General features: G+C 37.3%; 1 protein-coding gene and 1 pseudogene across 4 annotated transcripts in view; both read left to right on the forward strand.

Moving 5' to 3' along the window:
- Window positions 1-21,733, forward strand: part of RALGAPA2 (Ral GTPase activating protein catalytic subunit alpha 2) — a 381,676-nt gene that overhangs the window by 175,190 nt on the left and 184,753 nt on the right. For all 4 annotated transcript variants that reach the window (XM_037057016.1, XM_037057018.1, XM_037057015.1 and 1 more), the window contains one exon: window positions 16,918-17,046. In XM_037057016.1, coding sequence (XP_036912911.1) covers window positions 16,918-17,046 — 129 coding nt within the window. The remainder of the gene's footprint in view (window positions 1-16,917; window positions 17,047-21,733) is intronic.
- On the forward strand, window positions 17,692-19,008 carry LOC118994371 (transforming protein RhoA-like; annotated as a pseudogene).

Below are 21,733 nucleotides of genomic sequence, written 5' to 3' on the forward strand. Positions count from 1 at the left end.
ACATGACAAAAACAAGCATTTTAAGAAGTTCAAGTTATAGTCATTATGTGGGAAGGATTATAATCAGGAGAGAATGACGACAACAAGCACAGAAAGGGGATTGCTGTAATAACCCAGGGCCAAGGTGATGAGGACCTAACAAAGACTGAGATATGGATGAGGTTTGTGTGTGTGTGCAAATTTATTTGTTTATATGTGTGTACATACGTATATATTTATGTACGTGTATGCATATGTGTTTTGGGTATATTGTGCATTTATTTGTATGGGTGTGTATAAAATATCTTGGACAGGTAAAATATAATACTGAGTGGTGAATGCCCTGAGAAGGTAGATTCCTGATACTATACCCATTATCTCTGAAAGCAAAAGTTGATTCAGAAAAGCAAGAAGATGAATTGAGGAAAGGTGGTGGGGGTGGGGAGCAAGGTAGGTATGATCCCTCTCTTCATCATGGACATTGTTGCACAAGGGCAGGCTAGATATAGCAGGTGTTGTCCCCCAAAGAAGTTTTGCCTGTTAGGAAGTAGAAATACATAGGAAAGATTTCTAGGTATGTTTTCTCTCCACTTGAGGACATATTTTCTACTTTTTTGGAATTCAAACAGTTGATATACAAAGTGTAAATTTTTTTTACATTTGTTAAATTGAAACTTCTAAAGGTTTCTGATATTTTATATATTTGTCAGTCAGTTTTGTTACTCCTTATTTTTTTAAGTAATTTGACACTTAAAAACACGATTTTTCTAAAAATATAATTTTTATTAGTTTGAATTTACTTTATTTACATTAATGAGATTTTACTGAGTATAAAGGTATACTGGAGCAATAAACAAAACTTTGTTTTATGTTTCTTTTTTAAAATATATTTTATTGATTATACCATTACAGTTGTTCTATTCCCCCTTCATTCCCCTCCACCCTGCACACCCCCTCCCCCACCATTCCCCCCCCTTTAGTTTATGACCATGTGTCTCAAGTTCTTTATTTTTTTTGAGATGTTAAGATGGTTTTTTTAAAATTTTTTAAAATTTAATTCTTATTCAAGTACAGTTTTCTGTTTTATATTCCCTGTCCTGTCTCCCCCAGTGCTCCCCACCTCCCTCCCATTTCCTCTCCCCACCTTAATTATTGTCCATGTGTCCTTTATACTTATTCATGTGAGTTCCTCCCCTTTTCCCCTATGATTCTCTCCCCTCTCCTCTCTGGACCCTGTCAGCCTGCTCCGTATTTGAGTGTCATTGGTCATATTTTGCTTGCTTGTTTGTTTTGTTGTTTAGATTCCTGTTAAAGGTGAAATCATATGGTATTTGTCTTTCACTGCCTGGCTTATTTCGCTCAACATAATGTTCTCTAGTTCCATCCATGATGTTGCAAAAGGTAGGAGCTCCTTCTTCCTTTCTGCAGCATAGAATTCCATTGTGTAAATATACCATAGCTTTTTGATCCAGTCATTTACCGATGGGCATCTAGGTTGCCTCCAACTCTTGGCTATCGTGAATTGTGCTGCTATGAACATCGGGGTGCATAGGTTCTTTTGGATTGGTGTTTCAGGGTTCTTAGGATATACTCCTAATAGTGGAATTGCTGGGTCAAAAGGCACGTTCATTTTTAGTTTTCTTAGAAAGTTCCATACTGTTTTCCATAGTGGTAGTACCAGTCTGCAATCCCACCAACAGTGAACTAGGGTCCCCTTTTCCCCACAACCTCTCCAGCACTTGTTGTTTGTTTCTTTGTTTGCAATACAAAACTTTTTATTTGACTTAGGTTTGCTGGAATAATAGCTACAAGGATAGGTAGTATGTATCAACATTTTCCTGACATATTATTAAGTTAATGACAATTCTTATTATCATTACTATACAGATTCAGGGTGATCGAATGTAGAATCTCTCATATGATTAGTGGTAATGCCAATGAGTAATATATAGTGGTTTCCTATAAAGTTTCATGAGAATGTACAAGTCAGAGATTAGTGAAAGTTTATTTAAAAAAGAAGGTATTATAGCTTTATCCAGACATCAGTGGCTATGAGACTTTAGATATTGCCCCCAAATAATATATTGGCAATTTTTTTTTCTTTTACAGCTGTAAATCCAATAATTATTTTCACTAAGCTGCAGACTGAGCCCACTTACATCTAAATAAGGAAAGTAGAAATATGTAGAAGGTAACAGATGGTTGAGGTTTCAGTTATGAGGTTTAACACATGTGCAGTGAACTTGTTTCACAGCTTTAAAAAGGGTAAGATGATGGCATGGGAGGCTGATCCAGACAGGAAAAAGACTACCTGAGAGGCCAGAAACTAGTGTTTTGTTTGATATTTCTTTTTGAAGTTAAAGGTGTAAAGATAAAGACTTTTAAATGCTATCAGCCAAAAAAATATGAGTTATCTATGTATATATAGCTGCAAGTGTTTAATAAGCACATGCTACATGAAATAAAGCATAAAATGCAATATAATAGCAACTCAATATATATGGAAAATTGGATTTTTTTAAACTAAACTGTTACCATATGATATAGTGTATAAGCTGACCTACAATTTTCAGTAGAGAAAATGTTCTTTTTGCCCTGGGGTCTGTCTCTAGAAGGAGACTTACTGCGGCCACCGGAATCTTCCTTAGTAGACTAACTGGAGTGTTTTGTCTTCTCCGAGACACAGCAGGCACTCAATAAATTTGTGGATTGATAGAAAAAGTTTTTTTAAAAATCAAGACTTTAATACCAGGTGGCCACATGGGGAAGAATGAGTGACCAAAGTAGCTGAGTCAAAGCATTCTGGTTGAGTCTCTGGCTCCAACTGTCAACATCAGTGCAGCCATTAATCTTCTAGAGTGGTGAGCCAGCCAATTTCATTTTCCTAAAACAGTGATTCCTGAGACAAGGGTGGTAGTAGAGTTGCTACCACCCCTACTTTGGGGACCAATGTCTGGAGACATTTTGGTTGTCACAAGTGGGGCAGTGAGGTAGTCTGGCATCTAGTGGGGAGAGGCCAGGAATGTCATCAAGTTCCTATGATATCCAGGTCCAAAACAAGGAGTTTACAATTCAAAGAGTCACTAGTGCTCAGGGAAGAAACCTTATTCTAGAGGAGTACTGTGCAGATGACACCAGAAAGAAGAGGCAGGCAATGTAAATTAAATGACAAACTCAGTAATCAAAAAAACAGTATAAAAGACTAACTCTGTCAATTTAACCAAGGAAATTAAAACATACACAAATGTAACCAGGGAGATTAGTATAAGAGGCAAATGTTCACATTGAACTAGATGAAAATTGCCAATATTGAACTGTTTTTCTAAAAGTAGTGGTGGTGAGGCAGTGATTTTGTATGGTTCAAACTTAAAATTTTCTACACTTATATTTTAAAAATTATTTTAAGAAGTAAAATATGGAACGATCTGCTTACTTCAGCGTCAATATGAAAAACGCCTGAGACTGATTTTGTCTGAAAGCCCAATTGAATAAGCAGTGTAAGTTTGCACCCACAAAGCCAAAAGCACCAAAGCGTGAATGAATGGAGGAAGGGAGGGACTCGCGGTGGTTCTCTTTCTTCCATGCCTGCCACGCAGGTAGCTCAGAGGAAGAAGAATGGTGAGGAAGTGGCTTGTGTGGTGAAGAATTGGCACATGGGCACAGATCATTGCTTCAAATGTCTGGAGCCTCATCTGTGAGGAGAGAGGGATCAGGATGTCTCACTGCCAGAGCAGGGACTGTCGTAAGACTCTAGCTCACCACCAGAAACGTTTTCTAACCCAGTGCCCTGTTAAGGCATGGAGGGTGATGTATTTGAGCTTTGTATGCCTCTTATATGCTTATTCATCCAAAGCTATTTGCTCTGGCTGTCTCACAGGCAGCCTGGGCAAGAGGGACATCTCTTTTAGAGCTTTAGCCCTGGCCTTGCATTTAAGTTGCTAGATCCTTAAGTCAGTGACCACATAGCCTTTTCAGGCTTGAGCTTCTTATTTCATGAACTAAGGTCATTGTTATTCTTTTGGGGGCCTTGGAAAGGTGAAGACAGTTAGGCCTTCAGTAGGCGTGGTGCAGGCACTGCAGATGGGATTTATTGTTTGAAATATCACTGTTGACCTACAAGACCACTTTTCCTATTTAAAAATCTATGAAGTTTTTTAAAAATTCACATTTTTCTTTAGGCAGAGAAGAGCTGAGAGACAGTGGTATTTCAAGTGCTAAATAGTATTGGGAGAAGGTGGTGCTTTAACTCCCATTTGTAAAGGAGTGATTTTCAGTATAAGAGATTTGAAATCTTGACTGTGGTTTATGATCCTTAAAGGATAGTTTGGATACAAGGAAATAACGTCAGGCAAAGCATTTTAAATTGCAAGTTTTGTTTCTGTGAGAGAGTATTCTCCTTGTGGGGAATAATCTCTTCTTGTCTGTTAATTTCTTTTCAATGCATAGCATTAAATGATTGTGTGTTAATTGCAGATTGTTCAGCTATTAATGCTATTTACTGGAACACATTTTATTTTATTTTATTTATTATTTTTTTGGAACACATTTTAGAGGGAATATTGTTTTCTATAGAAATCATAAACTATAGTTTTTTTCCTCCATGGAAAAACATTCTTTCCTACGTTTTCTAAAGAAAAACTTGTATGGGCTAGAGAAATTTTAGCAGAAAAGAACTTTTTTAATAAGATATCAAAATAGAACACTTTTTTTTTCCAGCACTGAAGTCTTGTGTTGAACATGTTCAGCATGGTCCTGTTACCAAGAACCAGTGCCTTCGTGTCTTTCCCTTGGTCCCCACGGAGCACTGACTGTCTCACTGCAGGAGCCATATGTTCTTCTTCCCTGGCCTTACTCTGCATATCTGTGCCCTGCCCCTAAGAGGTCATTGCTGGAAGGCAGGGGCCATGCTTTATTATGCCTCAGACTCCTCCCAGCAGCTGACATAGTACCTTCAACTCAGTCAGCACTTGAGAAATTTGTCATTTTACTGTTAAGTGTTTTTTAATGAAATTATCGGAGTGACTTGGCTTTCATTTCACACTTTTTTAATGAGTAGATTTTAAGTTTATTTTAAGTTTTAATTTTCAGTTGATCTTTACTAAATATTTTAGTAAGATCATGATTAAAATGAGTCTGTAATATAAAAGCAATGATGTATGAGGCTCTAGAATTTACAAAATACTTTCATGTTGGTCTCCTGTTCCCTAAGAAGTAGTAGTAATTCTGTTGTCCAACCAAAAATTTAAAAAACAACAAAAAAAGTATCCGTTGCGACTGCTTTGTATAACTCATCCAGATCTCCATCCCACATTGGTGGGTGGTCTGTAGACTCCCGTAATTGAATGATCACTGGATTTGTTTTTCTTACAAAATACGAACATGTTAAAAGCTTCAGTGATGCTCTTTATGTGCAGATGGATAATTTTATTTTCAAGGAACCAAACTAAAGCATATGCATTTTGTGTTAGCCTATAATGAAAAGAATGAATAATAATGATAGTCCTAAGTTTTATTACTTTCCTGATGTGGTAACATTCCATCAGAAATAGTTTTCCCGTTTAGCTTATTTCTGGTCATAGGCTGGGAAACAGCCTAGCAGAACTCAGCACCACCTAGGAGGCTCACTTTCACCCCAACCTGAGAAACAGGTTTCCCAGGTGAGAAGGAAGTGCTTTTAAATGCAGTGGAGGCTAGCCTTAGCTGCACCAGGAGCTCTAAGTCTTTCCAGCAGAGTTGAGGCTGGTGTGGGTTTTCTAGCAGTCCCTTTGAGGGAAAAATAGGAATCTTGATCTCTTTTTGCAGTCTTGGGAAATTTCTCGGTGTTTTTCCATAAAATATATATAACCATGACCTCCCCACACCATGCCTGCATACACACAGTTTCTTTCTAGCAGTTTCATAAGAAGAAGATTGAGGTGGGAGGCTCATTTTTATTTTGAAGATAGCATTTTATGACCCAATTTCCTCATGTGATAATTCTGTGAGAGTAAGAGTTATGTGTATATGTTGGAAATACATCTTTAAGCCATAATAGTCATTTGCTGACTTCACTTGAAAGTATAACTTTAATAAGTATTACTTTCATTTTAAAATGTTTACACAAAGTGAAAGAATCCCGGTGATTTGCACTTTAGAGGTAGGTAACATCCTCAAAACGGTGCTGTGCTTTATATTTGAGGCTGGTCGTTCATGAATGTTAAATGGTGCTCTGTTGCCTCTGAGTTAATGTTTTCTCTTCCAATGAGGAGAAGGAGCTCACTTGGGGTGTGTCCAGACCTTGGAGCAATTTCTGGCCTTGATTGATCTCCTACCCCATGTCTGTAAAATAAAAAGATTAGATATGACCTCAGATCTTCCCTCTGTTTTCATGGTTCCAAAGGAACAAATTCAGTACCCTTGTTACCCAAATTCAGTAGAGATGTATTTTCCCTAATAAATTTCTGCTTCGTTCTAAGGTAACATAACTGTGTAGCTGGATTCCAGCATGGGAGCGAGATGATTATTCTGTTTGGCATCATGGGTGATGTTGATTAAACCTAAGTGTATTAAGGCTGTGGTTTTATTCAAGAATTTCTCTTTAATATTGCAAGAAGAATCTGTTTTAGCAAATGTATTCCCAAGTTGTACTGGGAACAGTATGGCTGCCTGTCTCTTGCATACCTGTTTTCATTATATGTGTGCATATTTCAGTCATTGCAGTAATTCCTACCTTAATGGTATTGCTTTCATAAATTATGCATTTCTACTAATCTTGTTATCTATGAGTGCAGTGACTCAGCCTTTATTTCTGCTCTAAAACATTGTAAAAGCTGTAGAGGAGGGGAGTACTACAGAGTATGGAGACTTGATTAGGTTTATCCTCTTCTGAAACAAGCAGCTGGTTGCCTCAGAAAAAGCAGTTTTTAGTATCCTCCTATTCCATCTTACCTACCCTGCTCCCTAGTCCCTTGTAAATTCTTGGGTTGTACAAATGGCATTCTGTGTAGACTTGTTTCTGAGCTTTGGCCATCATGTTTGGTCCTCTTTCACAGTGTTGCATGGATGTCCTGTCTTCTGAGAGCACTTTATGCACACAAGTCTAATGCAGCCTCGATGCTCCCATTGTCATTACTTGCCAGTGGCAACTCACTGAAGCCTTCATTCACTAAAAGTTCATTGTGAGGAGTTAATAACTACTCTAGAGCATATGCATCAACCTCATTAAGCCAGCCGCTTATACAAACTGCAGTGTTGTGGATTTGAGGCTTATCAGGGTCACAACTAAGACAGCCATTACATACTCAGACCACAGCATCTTAAAGGCATGTTTGGTAAGGCTGGTAAGTCACTTTTTCCTACAGCCCTCCAACATTTTCCTTCATCTTGCGGATCATAAATGTGCCAGAATTTCTTGATGAATTTACTCTCCCCTCAGTCTCCCCATTTCAGGAAGCACATGTAAAAGCAGCCCATTGTGATCTGTGGGCTGGAAGCAGGATGTTATGTTGGTCAGAGTAAAGGGGGCTTTATATCTTGATCACATTTGCTGAGGGCTTGAGACTGAGGGAATGACCTGATTCATGTGGTAACAGGTAAGTTCTTTCCCCGAGCCTCTGATTTCTGAGTACCATGAGCAAGCTCACACTAATTCACTAATCTCCAAAGATGTTTTGAGAAAAGGTTGCTCTGGGGTTTGGATATCACATCATTGGCTCAGGCTTTCTTCCCACCAAAGAAACAATAGGCATATCCCTTTTAAAATTCCATGTTCTCCCTAAGATCAGGAATAGCACAAGGATGTCCATTCCCACTGCTTCTATTCAGTGAACAGTGTAGTAGATATTCTAACCAGGGCTATTAGGTAAGAAAATTATTTAAAAGGCATCTACGCTGGAAATAAAGAAAAGCTATCTGTATTTATAGAAAACATGATCTTGTATATAGAAAACCCTAAGACATAGGTGGCAAACACAAAGCCCGTGGGCCCAGCACCTTGTTTCTACCTAGTGGCAGCTCCAAGCTCTTGCTTAACTGTTAAGGAGCAGTTATATTTATACAGTCATAAAATTATATTCAGCCCTTTGAAGGCAACCATGAGGCTGATGTAGCCCCTGGTGAAAATGAGTTTGACACCCCTGCCCTAAAAAATACACATACACACACATACACACTAATAGAATGAATAAATGAATTCAGCAATGATGTAGGATAATAAATCTACATACAAAAATCAATTATATTTCTTTTTTCATTTTTTATGTTTTATTGTTTAATGTATTTTTATTGTTGTTCAAGTACAGTTTTTCTGCCTCCTCCCCCACCTCTCCCCACCACCCCACTCCTTACTATATTGTGCATGTGTCCTTTATTGTTCCTGAAAACTCTTCACCCTTCCCCCCCATTATCCCTTCATCTCCCCCCTCTGGTTACTGTCAGCCTATTAAAAAATGAGCAAAGCACTTGAACAGACACTTCTCCAAGGAGGACATACAAAGGGTCGAGAGACATATGAAAAGATGCTCAGTACTGCTAGCCATGAGAGAGATACAAATTAAAACCACAATGAGATACCACTTCACACTGGTTAGAATGGCCATCATAAACAAATCAACAAACAACAAATGTTGGATAGGTTATGGGGGAAAGGGAACCGTAGTGCACTGTTGGTAGATTGCAGACTGGTGCAACTACTATGGAAAACTGTGTGGAATTTCCTCAGAAAACTAAAAATGGAACTGCCTTTTGACTTGGCAATTCCACTGCTAGGATTATATCCTAAGAACCCTGAAACACCAATCCAAAAGAACCTATTCACCCCAATGTTCATAGCATAATTTATAATAGCCAAGTGCTAGAAGCAACCTAAGTGCCCATTAGTAAATGAATGGATAAAAAGTTATGGTACATTTACACAATGGAATTCTATGCAGCAGAAAGAAAGAGCGAGCTTCTACCCTTTGCAACAGCATGGATGGAACTGGAAAGCGTTATGCTGACTGAAATAAGCGAGGCGGTGAGGGACAAATACCATATGATCTCACCTTTAACTGGAACGTAATCAACAAAATGAACAAGCAAGCAAAATATAACCAATTAAATTTCTATATACCACAATAAACAACTTGAAAATGAAATTAGGAAAACAGTTTCATTTACAGTAGCATCAAAAAGAACAAAATTTTATGAATAAACACAGCCAAAGAAATGAAAGATTTATACATCAAATACTATAAAATGTTGTACTAAACATTTTTTAAAGACCTGAATAAGTGAGAATATATCTCATATTCTTTTTGATTACTATTTTGTTAAGATGGCAATAATGCCCAAATTTATCTGTGAATTTAACACAGTTCCTATCACAATCCCAGTGGACTTTCTTACAGAAGTGAAAATGCTAATCATAGAATTTATACACAATTTTAAGGGACCTTCCAAAACCAAAACAATCTCAAAAAAGAATAAAGTTAGAGGATTCACACACAGTTCCCTACTTCAAAATTTACTACAAAGTTACAGTAATCTAAACAATATGGTACTGGTGAAAGGTTAGACATATATAGATCAGTGGAGTCCAGAAATAAACCCATACACCTGTGGACAATTGATTTTCAACAAGGATGCCAAGAGATTCAGTAGGGGAAGAATAGTTTCTTTAGCAAGTCGTGCTGGGAAAACTGGATATCCACATACAAAAGGATGAAATTAAACTCCTGCCTTACCATATATAAAAATGAGCTCAAATGGATTAAGGACCTAAATTTAAGGCTAAAACTATAAAATTCATTTTGAAACGAGATAGTAAATTTTGATCTAGGACATTCCAGTGAATTCTTAGGTATGACAACAAAAACACAAGCAGCAAAAGAAAAATAATGGATGAATTGTACTTCATAAAAATTAAAATCTTTTGTGCATCAAAGAACACTATCTAGCAAGTAAAAAGACAACTCACAAAATAGTAGAAAATATTTGCAAATCATATATCTGGTAAGGGTCTAGGGCCAAGAACACGTAAAGAAGTCTTACAACTCAACAGGAAAAAACCCCCAGCCCATTTAAAAAATGGTGAAGGATTTAGTCATCTCCAAAGACGATATAATAGGCAATAAGCCCATGAAAAGATGTTTTTCATTATTACTCACCAGGGAAATGCAAATCAAAGCCACAGCAAGATTCCATTTCACACTCACTAGGGTGGCTATTACACTATTTTCAAAATGATGGGAAATAACAAATGATGAGGAAGTGAAGAAATTGGAACCCTCATATACAACTGGTAAAAAATTAAATGGCAAAGCTGCTACAGAAAGATTGGTAGTTCCTCAAAAGTTAAACGTAACTTTTACATTGTGTTTAATTTTGGTTAACTTTGGCTGCTGTAGCTCAATTGGTTAGAGTGTCAGCCTGTAACCAAAAGGCTGCAGGTTCAGTTCCTGTTGAGTGTACATACTTAGGTTGCAGGTTTAGTTCCCAGTACAGCTGCATAGGACTCCCAGTCAGGTCACGTACAGGAAGCAACTGATTGATGCTTTTCTCTCGCATTAATGTTTCTCTCCTTTTCTTTCTCTAAAAGAGCAATGGAAAATGTCCTCAGGTGAGGATAAAAACATTTTTTAAACAGTTAAACATAAAATTACCATATTAACCAGTAGTTTCACTTCTAGGTATATACACCAAAGAACTGACAACAGGTATTCAAACAAAAATCTGTACACAGATTTTCATGGTAGCACTAATGAAAATCACAGGAGTCACTAAAAGGTGGAAACAACCCAAATGTCCACCCTTTGGTAAAAAGGTAAATAAAATGTGGTCTAGCCATATGATGAGATATTATTTGGTGATAAAAGGGAATAATGTATTGCCACATGCTGCAACATGGATGAACCTTGAAAATATGCCAAGCGAAAGAATAGAGGGGGGGGAAGCCCACCTGCTATACTTACTGTATGAGCCATATTCTGCAGTGCCATGATAAGCATGTTCATAGAGACAGAAAGCAGATTAGGTGGCCTGATGGAGGGGGAATGGAGAATGACTGCTAATGAGTAGAGGGTTTCAATTTGAGTTGATGAAAATATTCTCAAATTGAATAGTGATGATAGTGCACAATTCTCTGAATAGACTAAAAACTGAGTTGTACACTTTAAAGGGCAAATTTATTATATGTAGATTATGTCTTAATGAAGCTCTTACAAACGAAAAGAGCAGTTAAGATAACCTGGTAATACAACAACTCCAATATAAATTAAATTCATATAGTTTTCTCAAAATCCATTAATCAGTCTCCCACTTTTCCTGAGCAGTCTTCATCAATATAAAGGCAAGGAGAGTTTTTCTTTATAGAGGTGTAGGATTAAGTGTAAAGCAATCATAAAAAATATGGGCTTGAGAGTTACGAAGAACTCTCAAGTTCTTGGCCATCTGCCTGGTAGGTCCCTCTCTCCCGAAATCCCGATGCTATGCACACTGTCAGAGTAGCTCCTGTAACTGTCAGAAGTTTATTTTTTGTGATGAGAACTAGGGTAATTGCGTTTCTCTAGTCTTGGAACCAACTCATCTATCATGTTATATTTCTTCTGGACTTGATAACATAGTTATACCGAGAGAAGTCACATTTTTCTGGCATTTATAAAAATCTGCTTTTTCTCCAGATTACACATAGGTAATGTAAAGGACATCAGCAGGGACCTTGAGAGTAATTTTTAGCTTTGTCCTGCTGTATTTTTATTTCCAGTGACTTTTCTGCAAGTGCAATGCTCATGACATGATCTGCTGCGCTTTTTTAAAAAGCCCATATTTTAAAGGTTTTTTTTTATCAATGAAAAAATGCTACCTGAACCAATGTAGAGCATGGAAGAGTCCAGGTATCCTCTTGTGGTATGTAAAGGATGTCTTTGTGCATGGGATGGAACCGAGACTCACTGGCAGAAGCAAGAAGAAACAATCCTTGAGACTTTGACGGCTCTTCAGATCTGTGCTTCTGGTTAACTAAAACCTCTGGTCACTGAGCACTTCTGAGCTTTGCCAGTGGGGCCATAATTGGTACCTTAAAATGTGCTCTCTAGGTACTGTAGGATTGTGGCTGCCTTTTGAATTGTTAAAGAAAACTTAAATTGTATTTGGTTTAGTATTAAAAATATCACTTTCCACTTAAAGTTTCTGATAACTAGTAATTCCACTTGGGTGTGGAATGAGTCATACCTTTTTATTAACCAGATTAATGGGATAAGCAGATCTGAACATTACCCATATGACCAAACAAGAGCTTCGTATAGAATTTTCTAGATAAAAGACAGGTATTTTATCTGAAAAAAATGATGAAATTACTAATAGTGTAGCATTTTGGTTTTCTTACAAAGTTAAAGGAGTTCAGTGATTTTTGCATGCATAGATTTTAATTTCTTAACAATTTTCTTTGGCCTCCTGGAAGGTCTGAATGACTAGGTGGAATAACCGGATCTGTTTGCTCCTAAGGAGCAGGCGTGAGTTCCCTAAGAAAAGCCTGGGAGACAGATGGCTGGCTATTATGTTACAACCATCATCTGCTGGGCCATGAGCAAATATTAAGTGAATAATATATATGTAATTGGTGTGAAAGTACAGTTGCAACATTTCTAATTCTGTTTGAAGGATGGGGACTTCTTGAACATTTGTGTTTCATAGAATACTATTTTGAAATGTTCTTTGTTTACTGGTTTAATCCATTTTAAACTATTTTAAAGTGAACATTTTGCCTCATTTTTGACACCACAGTGTGATATTTTGAATTGAAATGGTCTGTAATGGCCCTTTTTTTATTTTCCATAACAACATGAGCACTAAATTATAGCTGTGCAATTATGTAAACAATGGAAATGCTTCAGGAATGAACCCTTCCTTTTAAAATTCTCATTTTGTGTAATTGTTGGAAGGTTTGGAACCATAATAAACAAAATTATTTTACACATTTATCGTTCTAAAGGTCAATTATACTAGAACTAAAGAAACCACACTATGCAAAATGAATAAACCAATTTTTGTTGCCATCACCATATGTTTTTTCTTATCACTTACGGTTTTTCCAGTTACTGTGTACATAGCATTCAATTAAAGCGATTCATTTACCAGGCCGAATGTGGTTTGTGTTTATAGAACTGTGCTTTGGAGGAGAGGAAACAACACGCCTCTATTTGAATTACCTGATTTTTTGTAAGATGAGTGATAAGAGACAGATGTTCTCACCAGTTACTTTCTCATAAACCTAAATCTTTTGATAAGCTGAAAATTCACAATTATCATCTTACAGTCTAGTTTTCACACTCAGTGTGTAGCATGTGTGTGAATTTTCAACGAAAAACAAGAGAAAAATACTAGTTTTGTGGTCTGTTTACTATATGACAGCATTTTGAAAAATGAGTTTTATTTCCCTTGAAGAAAAGCTTGTGAGTTTTGTCTGTGTTTTAAACTGATGAATTTTCAAGAGGAAGCAATTCCTATTTTTCATTGAGCTTATTGCTTAGTGTATTATTTTTTAGTCTGCTTAGAGTGTGAACAATAAACTAATTTTTTGCTACTGGAATCACTTGTATAGGGTAAATAGAAGAATGGAACCTAGAAAATACATAAAGATCATTTTCCTGTTTTTCTTTCACTTACTGTAAACATTATGGGTAATTGTTATAATACTTTGCTAAGGATATTACTTGAAAGCATTAATGTCTAGAGTTTTTTAATTTCTGGGATAATAAATCTAAGACACTTATTTGTGCCACCTTTGAAATGTTTTTGAATGTTCTTTCTGAATGTCATCAAAACAATAGTTCATAGAATTCTGCAAAGTAAATTCTAGAAAGTAAAATCTTTCATAGTCCTTCTATTTAAAAACAATTTTTTCTTGTCACTTGTATGGCCCTTTTTATTGTACAGAGGCATGTGTTCACTTCTATTATACCATTAGATAACAGCTCTATAAAAGGAAATCATCCCATTTTATGGGAGGGAAATGTGAAGCTTTAGGCATGACATGATCTGCCCATGATCACATATACTAAGCCTCGAACCCAGGCCTCATAGTCTTAGTTCTAGAGAGACATTTCCCACTGGTGGTCACAATGGAGGTGGTACTGAATAGCCTCAAATCGAGCGGTGGGAATAATGGCCTCTTTCTACTCCTTTGACTCTCCTGGCTATTTTCTTCTTACAACACAGGATACTGGTTTTCCAGAATAATTTTATTGAAGTTCAAAAAGTACTTTGAAAATGGACAAATAATACTCACCTTGGATGTGGACATGATGATAGCATGAGGTTGTACGTGAATAATAGGCATTTGGGAAGCAGTGTTCTGTGCTATCTATAAATAAAGCCCTGGCGACTGGGAAGAAAATTTCAGTCTCAAGACTTTTATTTTTCCAAAGATTCCATTTATAGCTATGATCTTGATGTATTGAGGGGAAGTTGAAAGGAGTCTACTAGAAGTGAGTGGGACATTTTCTTGGATGTCCCTCTATTGAGAATATACAGCTCTAAGTACTACAAAGTTATTCCTAATTTTACAATGTTAACCACAAACATAAAATCTTTGGGTTGTTCCATTTCAGTGTAGATAAGCAAAATAAGCAGGCACGTGGCCATAATTTGGCGGACTGGCCATATATTTTTCTGTTTAACCCACACATTAACCTACTCCAATGCTGTCTTTAGCTGACCTCCACAGCACAGGCCCTGCTTCTTTTTGGGGATCTGTTTTATGTGGGTGGCAGGATACGGTAGGCTAGCCATCTGTTATTTTGCTCTGTCTTTCCAATCTTCTTGCCCATAGAAACAGGTTCCATTGAAATGACTGGCCAAGGTCCAGGGGTACGGGGAACTGTGTGACTTTACCTTGGCTATGTGCATTTCTGCTGTCTTTAGCATCAATGCCAACTCAGTAATTTTTTGTGAATGCCCCATTTACAGATCATTGCCTGTGCACATATGAATCTCATAAAGCAGAATGGATTTCTTTTACAAATTTTGGCTTTAGCTTATTAAAGGATTTCATTCATAATTACCATAAACTTATCCCAGGAAAAACACTTTTAAATTAAAATTCTAAATTCCAGTTGTGAAAATGGCTTATTCAATTTAAGTATGGGCTAAAGATATTAAAAATCTGTAGCGTGCAAGGCTTAGTTCCTATCTCAACAGATGGAATTAACACTATAAACATAATAAAGTTAACATCATGGTTGTTTGCATTATTAATCTTCAAATGCATGGCATTCTGCTACCTTGCTAGCCAGGTTTGCACGAATCCTTTCATTGTAGCATATGTCAACAGAAATGTGCTTCCATCTGCTGCTGGATAGCTTGATGCTTGATATTCTGAGACAAGGCCCAGCACAATGCGTACCTCTGTGAGTAATTACAGGTGTGTGGTGGGGAGCCCAGGGCATTAATCAGAGGCTTAATTATGAAGAAGGTGGATCTTTTGTTCCTCTTGGAGCATGAGTTTACCACGCACTTTTTAAACTGCAGCATCCATCTGCTAAGCCCCTTAGAATGTTTGCCTTGGCTGATATGGACCCTAAAGTGTATCAAAGGATGTGATTAAAGCAGGTTTAAACATTAACTTGGAAGAAGTGGTTCAGGTTTTTCTTTCCTTCCTTCCTTCATTTTATCTGTTTATTTATTTTTGTGTACAGGTGAAAGTCTGCTAAAATTCTAAAACTTTAAATTAGGACTTGCTGAACTATTTACCATATATGAGCTGTAACAGAGTAAGCATTGGACAGTCGATTTAAGCATATAAACAGCGAAATTTGTAGAAACAAAATGAGTTCAGTATGTAAGGAAAACAAAAATTCTCTTTTTAGATAAGAAGTGAGGTTATTTTTATTACAGAAGATTTATGTTAGAATTCAGCATATTGCTACTACTTTGCTCTAATTTAATCAAATTAAATTAGATTTTATTTTGAAGATTATTTTGAAGGATTTTTGAAACAGCCACACTGAAATCTGAGAAAATAAACAAAATTGTTTTTTGTATTTTGCTTTTTGTATTTTGAGACTGACTACAGGTTGCACAACTACTAGTAACATAGGTATAGTGCATTAGCCTGTTTGATTAATGTGCATTGCCTAGAACTACATAAAAACAGTTTTTGGTTTTCTTACTGATCCCCCTTATGCACACACACTTACACCGATGGTTTCATAGATGTGGTCTGACCGTGGGTGGCATGACTACTGTCCAGTGGAGTCCTGGTCTGGTCTGGTCTACCGCAAGCTGAATGGCCTCAGAACAGAGCTGGTGGGCAGGGGCCAGCCAGCTAGTCACCAGTGAGAGGCTGTTCCAAACACAGGAATACCAGGTGTCTGGGAAGTTGGTGTTCTTCACACTGCACACTGTGAAAAAAGGCTACTACTGGACTTTGTACGTAGACCTCACAATCACACTTATACTCAGAGCCACACCAACTATCTGGACTTAGAATATGGCTAATCACAGGACTACCACAGCACTCCATGCATTCCTATTGTTTAACCCATGAAATTACCTGAAGAGTAAAAATTTCCATCTTTTTGCCTGCTTTAAGATTTTTAATGTAACAGTATATTAACTTATGGAAATTGAAGAATATGGAAACTGATAGATGTTCAAAGGTTTTATTTGTATATTTACCTTAACAGTTCTGGAGCTTGTCCAGAGAGCTCACCTTTAGGTGAAAGACATGGAAGTATCTAGGCCCAATGCCACAATTTAGATTTTGGACAAGTCATCTTACAGTTTAGGTCCCAATTCTCTTATATATAAAATGGATACAATAGCCCGTGGACTAACTCATCTCCAAGGACCCCCTTCACTGAGAACTTTCTGTGATCTGTGTTCTCTTAGATTATCTTACAGCGGTCGTTTAGAGACTAATTGACTCCTTTACAATTTTGTTATTGAAAATTAGAGTTGTTGTTTTTTTCTCTTCCCTTTTAGGATATCTTAAATACCATTATAAGGCACTGTCCACCCCGTTTTTTTTCCCTGGGTTTGCCTGGCTTTTCAATGCTGGTGGGGGATTTTATCATGGCTGCTGCCAGGGTTCTCGGTACAGACATGCTGGCGGTGAGTATGACAATGCTCAGCATCCAAGCTCCCAGGAGGCTTCACAATTGCTAACAAGGTTCAGATTTCTCCACTCTTAACAGGTGTTGACTCATTAGTGCAATGTGAAACTGGGCTCTCAGATAGATGCCCTGGCAGCTGATGTGTGAAATTGTAGGATAAGATGACACACTGGTATTGGGAAGGCGTTTCATCAAAAGGCCAGAGTGTGAAAAATCATATCCTCACTAATATTTCAGCACATACACAGTCAGAAGCAGGACTTGTCTCTTAGAATTTTATTAGCATTCTAGTAAATGGTGGCACAGACTTAGATGTATGTAATAGAGAATTTTAAGTGACCATATCGATAATGTTTTTTTCATTGTTGCCTTGTTTATTAGAAGTCTAGTAGGAAATGTTTTCTTAAAATGTTAGAACATAAAGAGATGTCTGTGATAAAGATAGAATTTTAAGTGTACATTATCAACATTTTTCATTATTGTCTTAGTTATTAGAAGTCTAGTAGAAGATACTTTTAAATGTTAGAACACTAACATTTTAACCATAAAGTGAATATATATATTATTAATGTGCAGAATTCTTGTACTGAAAATTTGGAAGCACATGAACTGACTAAATGGGTATTAAGAGCTTAAAAAAGAGTTTATTTGCAATCTCCACATTAACTTCCACTATTAGGGCAGTATCTTAATGCCTTTTGAGAGAACTCTCATACATTCAAGTTTAAAGGGCTTCTTACATTTGTGCTTCTTATAACTGTTAACTGTTCAGATTCATTTTTTTCCTTTTCAAGTGGTGTAAATAAAATTAGCTTTACTGGCCTGCTGCCCCCCATCCTCTCTCCCTCTCACTCCCCACCCTCTGCCTGCCATCCTCTGTGGGTTCTCGCTCTATTCTACCGCCCTCTCCTCAGCCACCCACCCTTGTCTCCAAGCTTGTGACTCACTGACAGGCACCCTCAATGCAGAGAGGTGGGAGCCAGAGCCTGAGTCCCTTTTTCAGAAGTTCAGAGCACTTTGTAGAACTTCTGCCATACAGGTAGATGGTGAATCTTACAGCACATTTGTAAATAATGGCTACCATCTGAAAGAAATTGGTGATAGTTGGTGGTGGAACCTGTGGCAAGACTTGCTTGCTCATTGTTTTTAGCAAGGACCAGTTCCTAGAGATGTATGCACCTACAATATTTGAGAACTGTGTAACAGACAGATATTGCAGTGGAGTTGGCTTTGTGGGACACAGCTGGGCAGAAAGATTATGATCACTTGAGGCTTCTCTCCTACCCAGACACCGATGTTATACTGACGTGTTTTTCTATTGACAGCCGCAATAGTTTAGAAAACATCCCATAAAAAGGGACTCTGAAAGTCAAGTGTTTCTGTCCCAGCATGCCCATTATCCTGGTTGGGAACAAGGAGGATCTTTGGAATGATGAGCACACAAGGTGGGAGTTAGTCAAGATAAAGCAGGAACCAGTAAAATCGGAGGAAGGAAGAGATATGGCAAACAGGATTGGTGCTTTTAGATACATGGAATGTTCATCAGTAAAGACCAAAGGTGGAGTGAGGGAGGTTTTTGAAATGGCCACAAGAGCTGCTCTTTATGCCAGACTCGGGAAGAAAAAAATCTGGATGCCTTGCCTTGTGAAACCCTGCTGCAAGCACAACCATCGTGTGGTTTATTTTGAAGTTCTGTTTATTACTCTTAGGGTATGATTACTGGCCTTTTTCCTTTGTCTATAATTTGCCTAAGAGCACAGTCAGAAGTATTTTGCTACCAGTGTTTAGAAGCCAACCATGATTATTAATGATGTCCTACCTACCGGACCTTCCAGGGTCCTTCTGACACCTTTCTAGTTCAAGGAATTTCTTAACTTCTTGCTTCTTTCTAGAAACAGTAATGGTAACTTTTGTGAATTAGTTCTGTAACTACTTCATAACTGACATGTCTTGCCTGCCATCTGTCAGCTGCAAGGTACACTGGTGAGTCCCCACTTCAGAGCTTTACTCCTGAACAGATTTCCTTGGCATAGCATTGGAATGGGCATCCAGTTTTTTCAGAATGTGTTCATCCAAAAAAGGCCCAAGTCCATGTAGCTGTAGCAAAGTTACAGTTCTGTGGTTTCATGTTAGTTGCCTTACAGTTATAGTGTAATTAGTGCCACTTAATATATATTACCAAAAAATAAATGTATCTATCCCAAAATACATACAGTAATTTTTGTAAAATTAGATTTTGATTTGCTAATACTGATATTTGTCATCCCCACAGAAAGTATTGTTGTTGTTTAAGTGTATTTGAAACTAAACTCAGATGGAAATTTTTCTTAAAAAAATTGGCTTGACTCTTTGCCAGGACTTGCATTGAAATCAATAGGTGTATCTAGCCACCTGAATTTTGTTTGACATAGTGTTACTTGTTCTCTCTTATTTCTTCTGTACTTAATTTCAGACTCCAACACTGAGTTTTAAATTAAATTGCTGTTTAATACATTGTATAACTGGCATTTCATACTGCTATTTTCATGCACTAACTATTTTAATAATGAATTTAATTGTTGTTCAAGTAGAGTTTTCTGTCTTTTACTCCCATCTCAGCCCACCACCCCAGTGCTCCCCACCTCCCTCCCATTGCCCCCCCCCCATTTAGTTTTTGTCTGTGTGTCCTTTATACTTGTTTCTGTGAATTCTTCCCCTTTTCTCCTGAAATTCTCTCCCCTATCTCCTCTGGTCCCTGTCAGCCTGTTCTGTATTTCAGTGTCTTTGGTCATATTGTGCTTGCTTGTTTGTTCTGTTGTTTAGGTTCCTGTTAAAGGTGAGATCATATGGTATTTGTCTTTCACCGCTTGGCTTATTTCACTCACCATAATGCTTTCCAATCCCATCCATGATGTTGCAAAGGGTAGTAGCTCCTTCTTTGTTTCTGCTGCATAGAATTCCATTGTGTAAATGTACCATAGTTTTTGGATCCATTCATTTACTGATGGGCACCTAGGTTGCTTCCAACTCTTGGCTATTGTAAATTGCGCTGCTATGAACATTGGGGTGCATAGATTCTTTTGGATTGGTGTTTCCGGGTTCTGGGGATATACTCCTAACACTGGAATTGCTGGGTCAAAAGGCATGTTCATTTTTAGTTTTCTGAGAACATTCCATACTGTTTTCCATAGTGGTTGTACCAGTCTACAATCCCATCAATAGTAATCTAGGGTCCCCTTTTCCCAACAACTTCTCAACATTTGTTGTTTGTTTCTTTGTTTATGGTGGCCATCCTGACTGGAGTAAAGTGGTATCTCATTGTGGTTTTAATTTGCCTCTCTCTGATAGCTAGCAGTATTGAGCATCTTTTCATGTGTCTCTGGATCCTCTGTATATCCTCCTTGGAGAAGTGTCTGTTCAAGTCCTTTGCCCATTTTTTAATTGGGTTGCTCATCTTCTTTGAGTGGAGTTTGTGTGAGTTCTTTGTATATTTTGGAGATTAAACCTTTGTGTGAGGTATCATTGGCAAATCTGATTTCCCAAACAGTTGTTTCTCTTTTTATCTTAATACTGTTTCCTTTAGCCATGCAGAAGCTTTTCATTTTGTTGAGATCCCATTTGTTTATTCTTTCCTCTATGTCCCTTGCTCTAGGGGACGTATCAGTAAAAATATTGCTGCATGGAATATCTGAGATTTTCCTGCCAATGTTCTCCTCTAGGACTTTAATGGTGTCATGGCTTATACTTAAGTCATTTATCCTCCTTGAATTTATTTTGGTGCATGGTGTAAGTTGGTGCTCAAGTTTCATTTTTTCGCATGTAGCTGTCCAGTTCTCCCAACACCATTTTGTTGAAGAGGCTATTTTTACTCCATTTTATGTTGCTGCCCCCTTTTGTCAAATACTAATGAACTGTAAAGGCTTGGGTTTATTTCTGGGCTCTCTGTTCTGGTCCATTGGTCTATATGCTTGTTTTTATGTCAGTACCAGGCTGTTTTGATTACAGTGGCCTTGTAATACAGTTTGGTATCAGGTATTGTGATCCCTCCTACTTTGTTATTCTGTCTCAAAATTGCAGCTGCTAGTTGGGGTGGTTTCTGGTTCCATATAAATTTTTCAAGTGTTTGTTCTATGTCTATGAAATATGCCATTGGTACTTTAATAGGTATTGTATTGAATCTGTAAATTGTTTTGGGTAGAATGGACATTTTGATTATGTTAATTCTTCCAGTCCATGAACATGGTATATATTTCCATTTGTTTGTGTCTTTTTCAGTTTCTTTCTTCAGTGTTGTGTAGTTTTCTGCATACAGGTCTTTTATGTCTTTGGTTAGGTTTATTCCTAAGTATTTTATTTTTCTTTTTGCTATATCAAATAGAATTTTTTTCCTGATTTCTGCTTCTGCTGTCTCATTGTTGGTATTCAAAAATGCCTTTGATTTCTGGATATCGACTTTGTATCCTGCGTTTTGCCAAATTCATTTATTAGGTCAGGCAGTTTTTGGGTAGAGTCTATAGGATTTTCCATGTACACTATCATGTCATCTACAAACAATGACAGTTTTATTTCCTCCTTTCTGATTTGGATGCCTTTTATTTCCTTTTCTTGTCTGATCACTGTGGCTAAAATTTCCCAAAGTATATTGAATAGAAGTGGTGAAAGTGGACCACCTTGTCTTGTTCCTGATCTTACTGGGAAAGCTTTTA

This window comes from Sturnira hondurensis, unplaced genomic scaffold (genome assembly GCF_014824575.4).
Source record: "Sturnira hondurensis isolate 20B ecotype Veracruz unplaced genomic scaffold, ASM1482457v3 Scaffold0009244, whole genome shotgun sequence".
Taxonomy (NCBI): Eukaryota; Metazoa; Chordata; class Mammalia; order Chiroptera; family Phyllostomidae; genus Sturnira; species Sturnira hondurensis.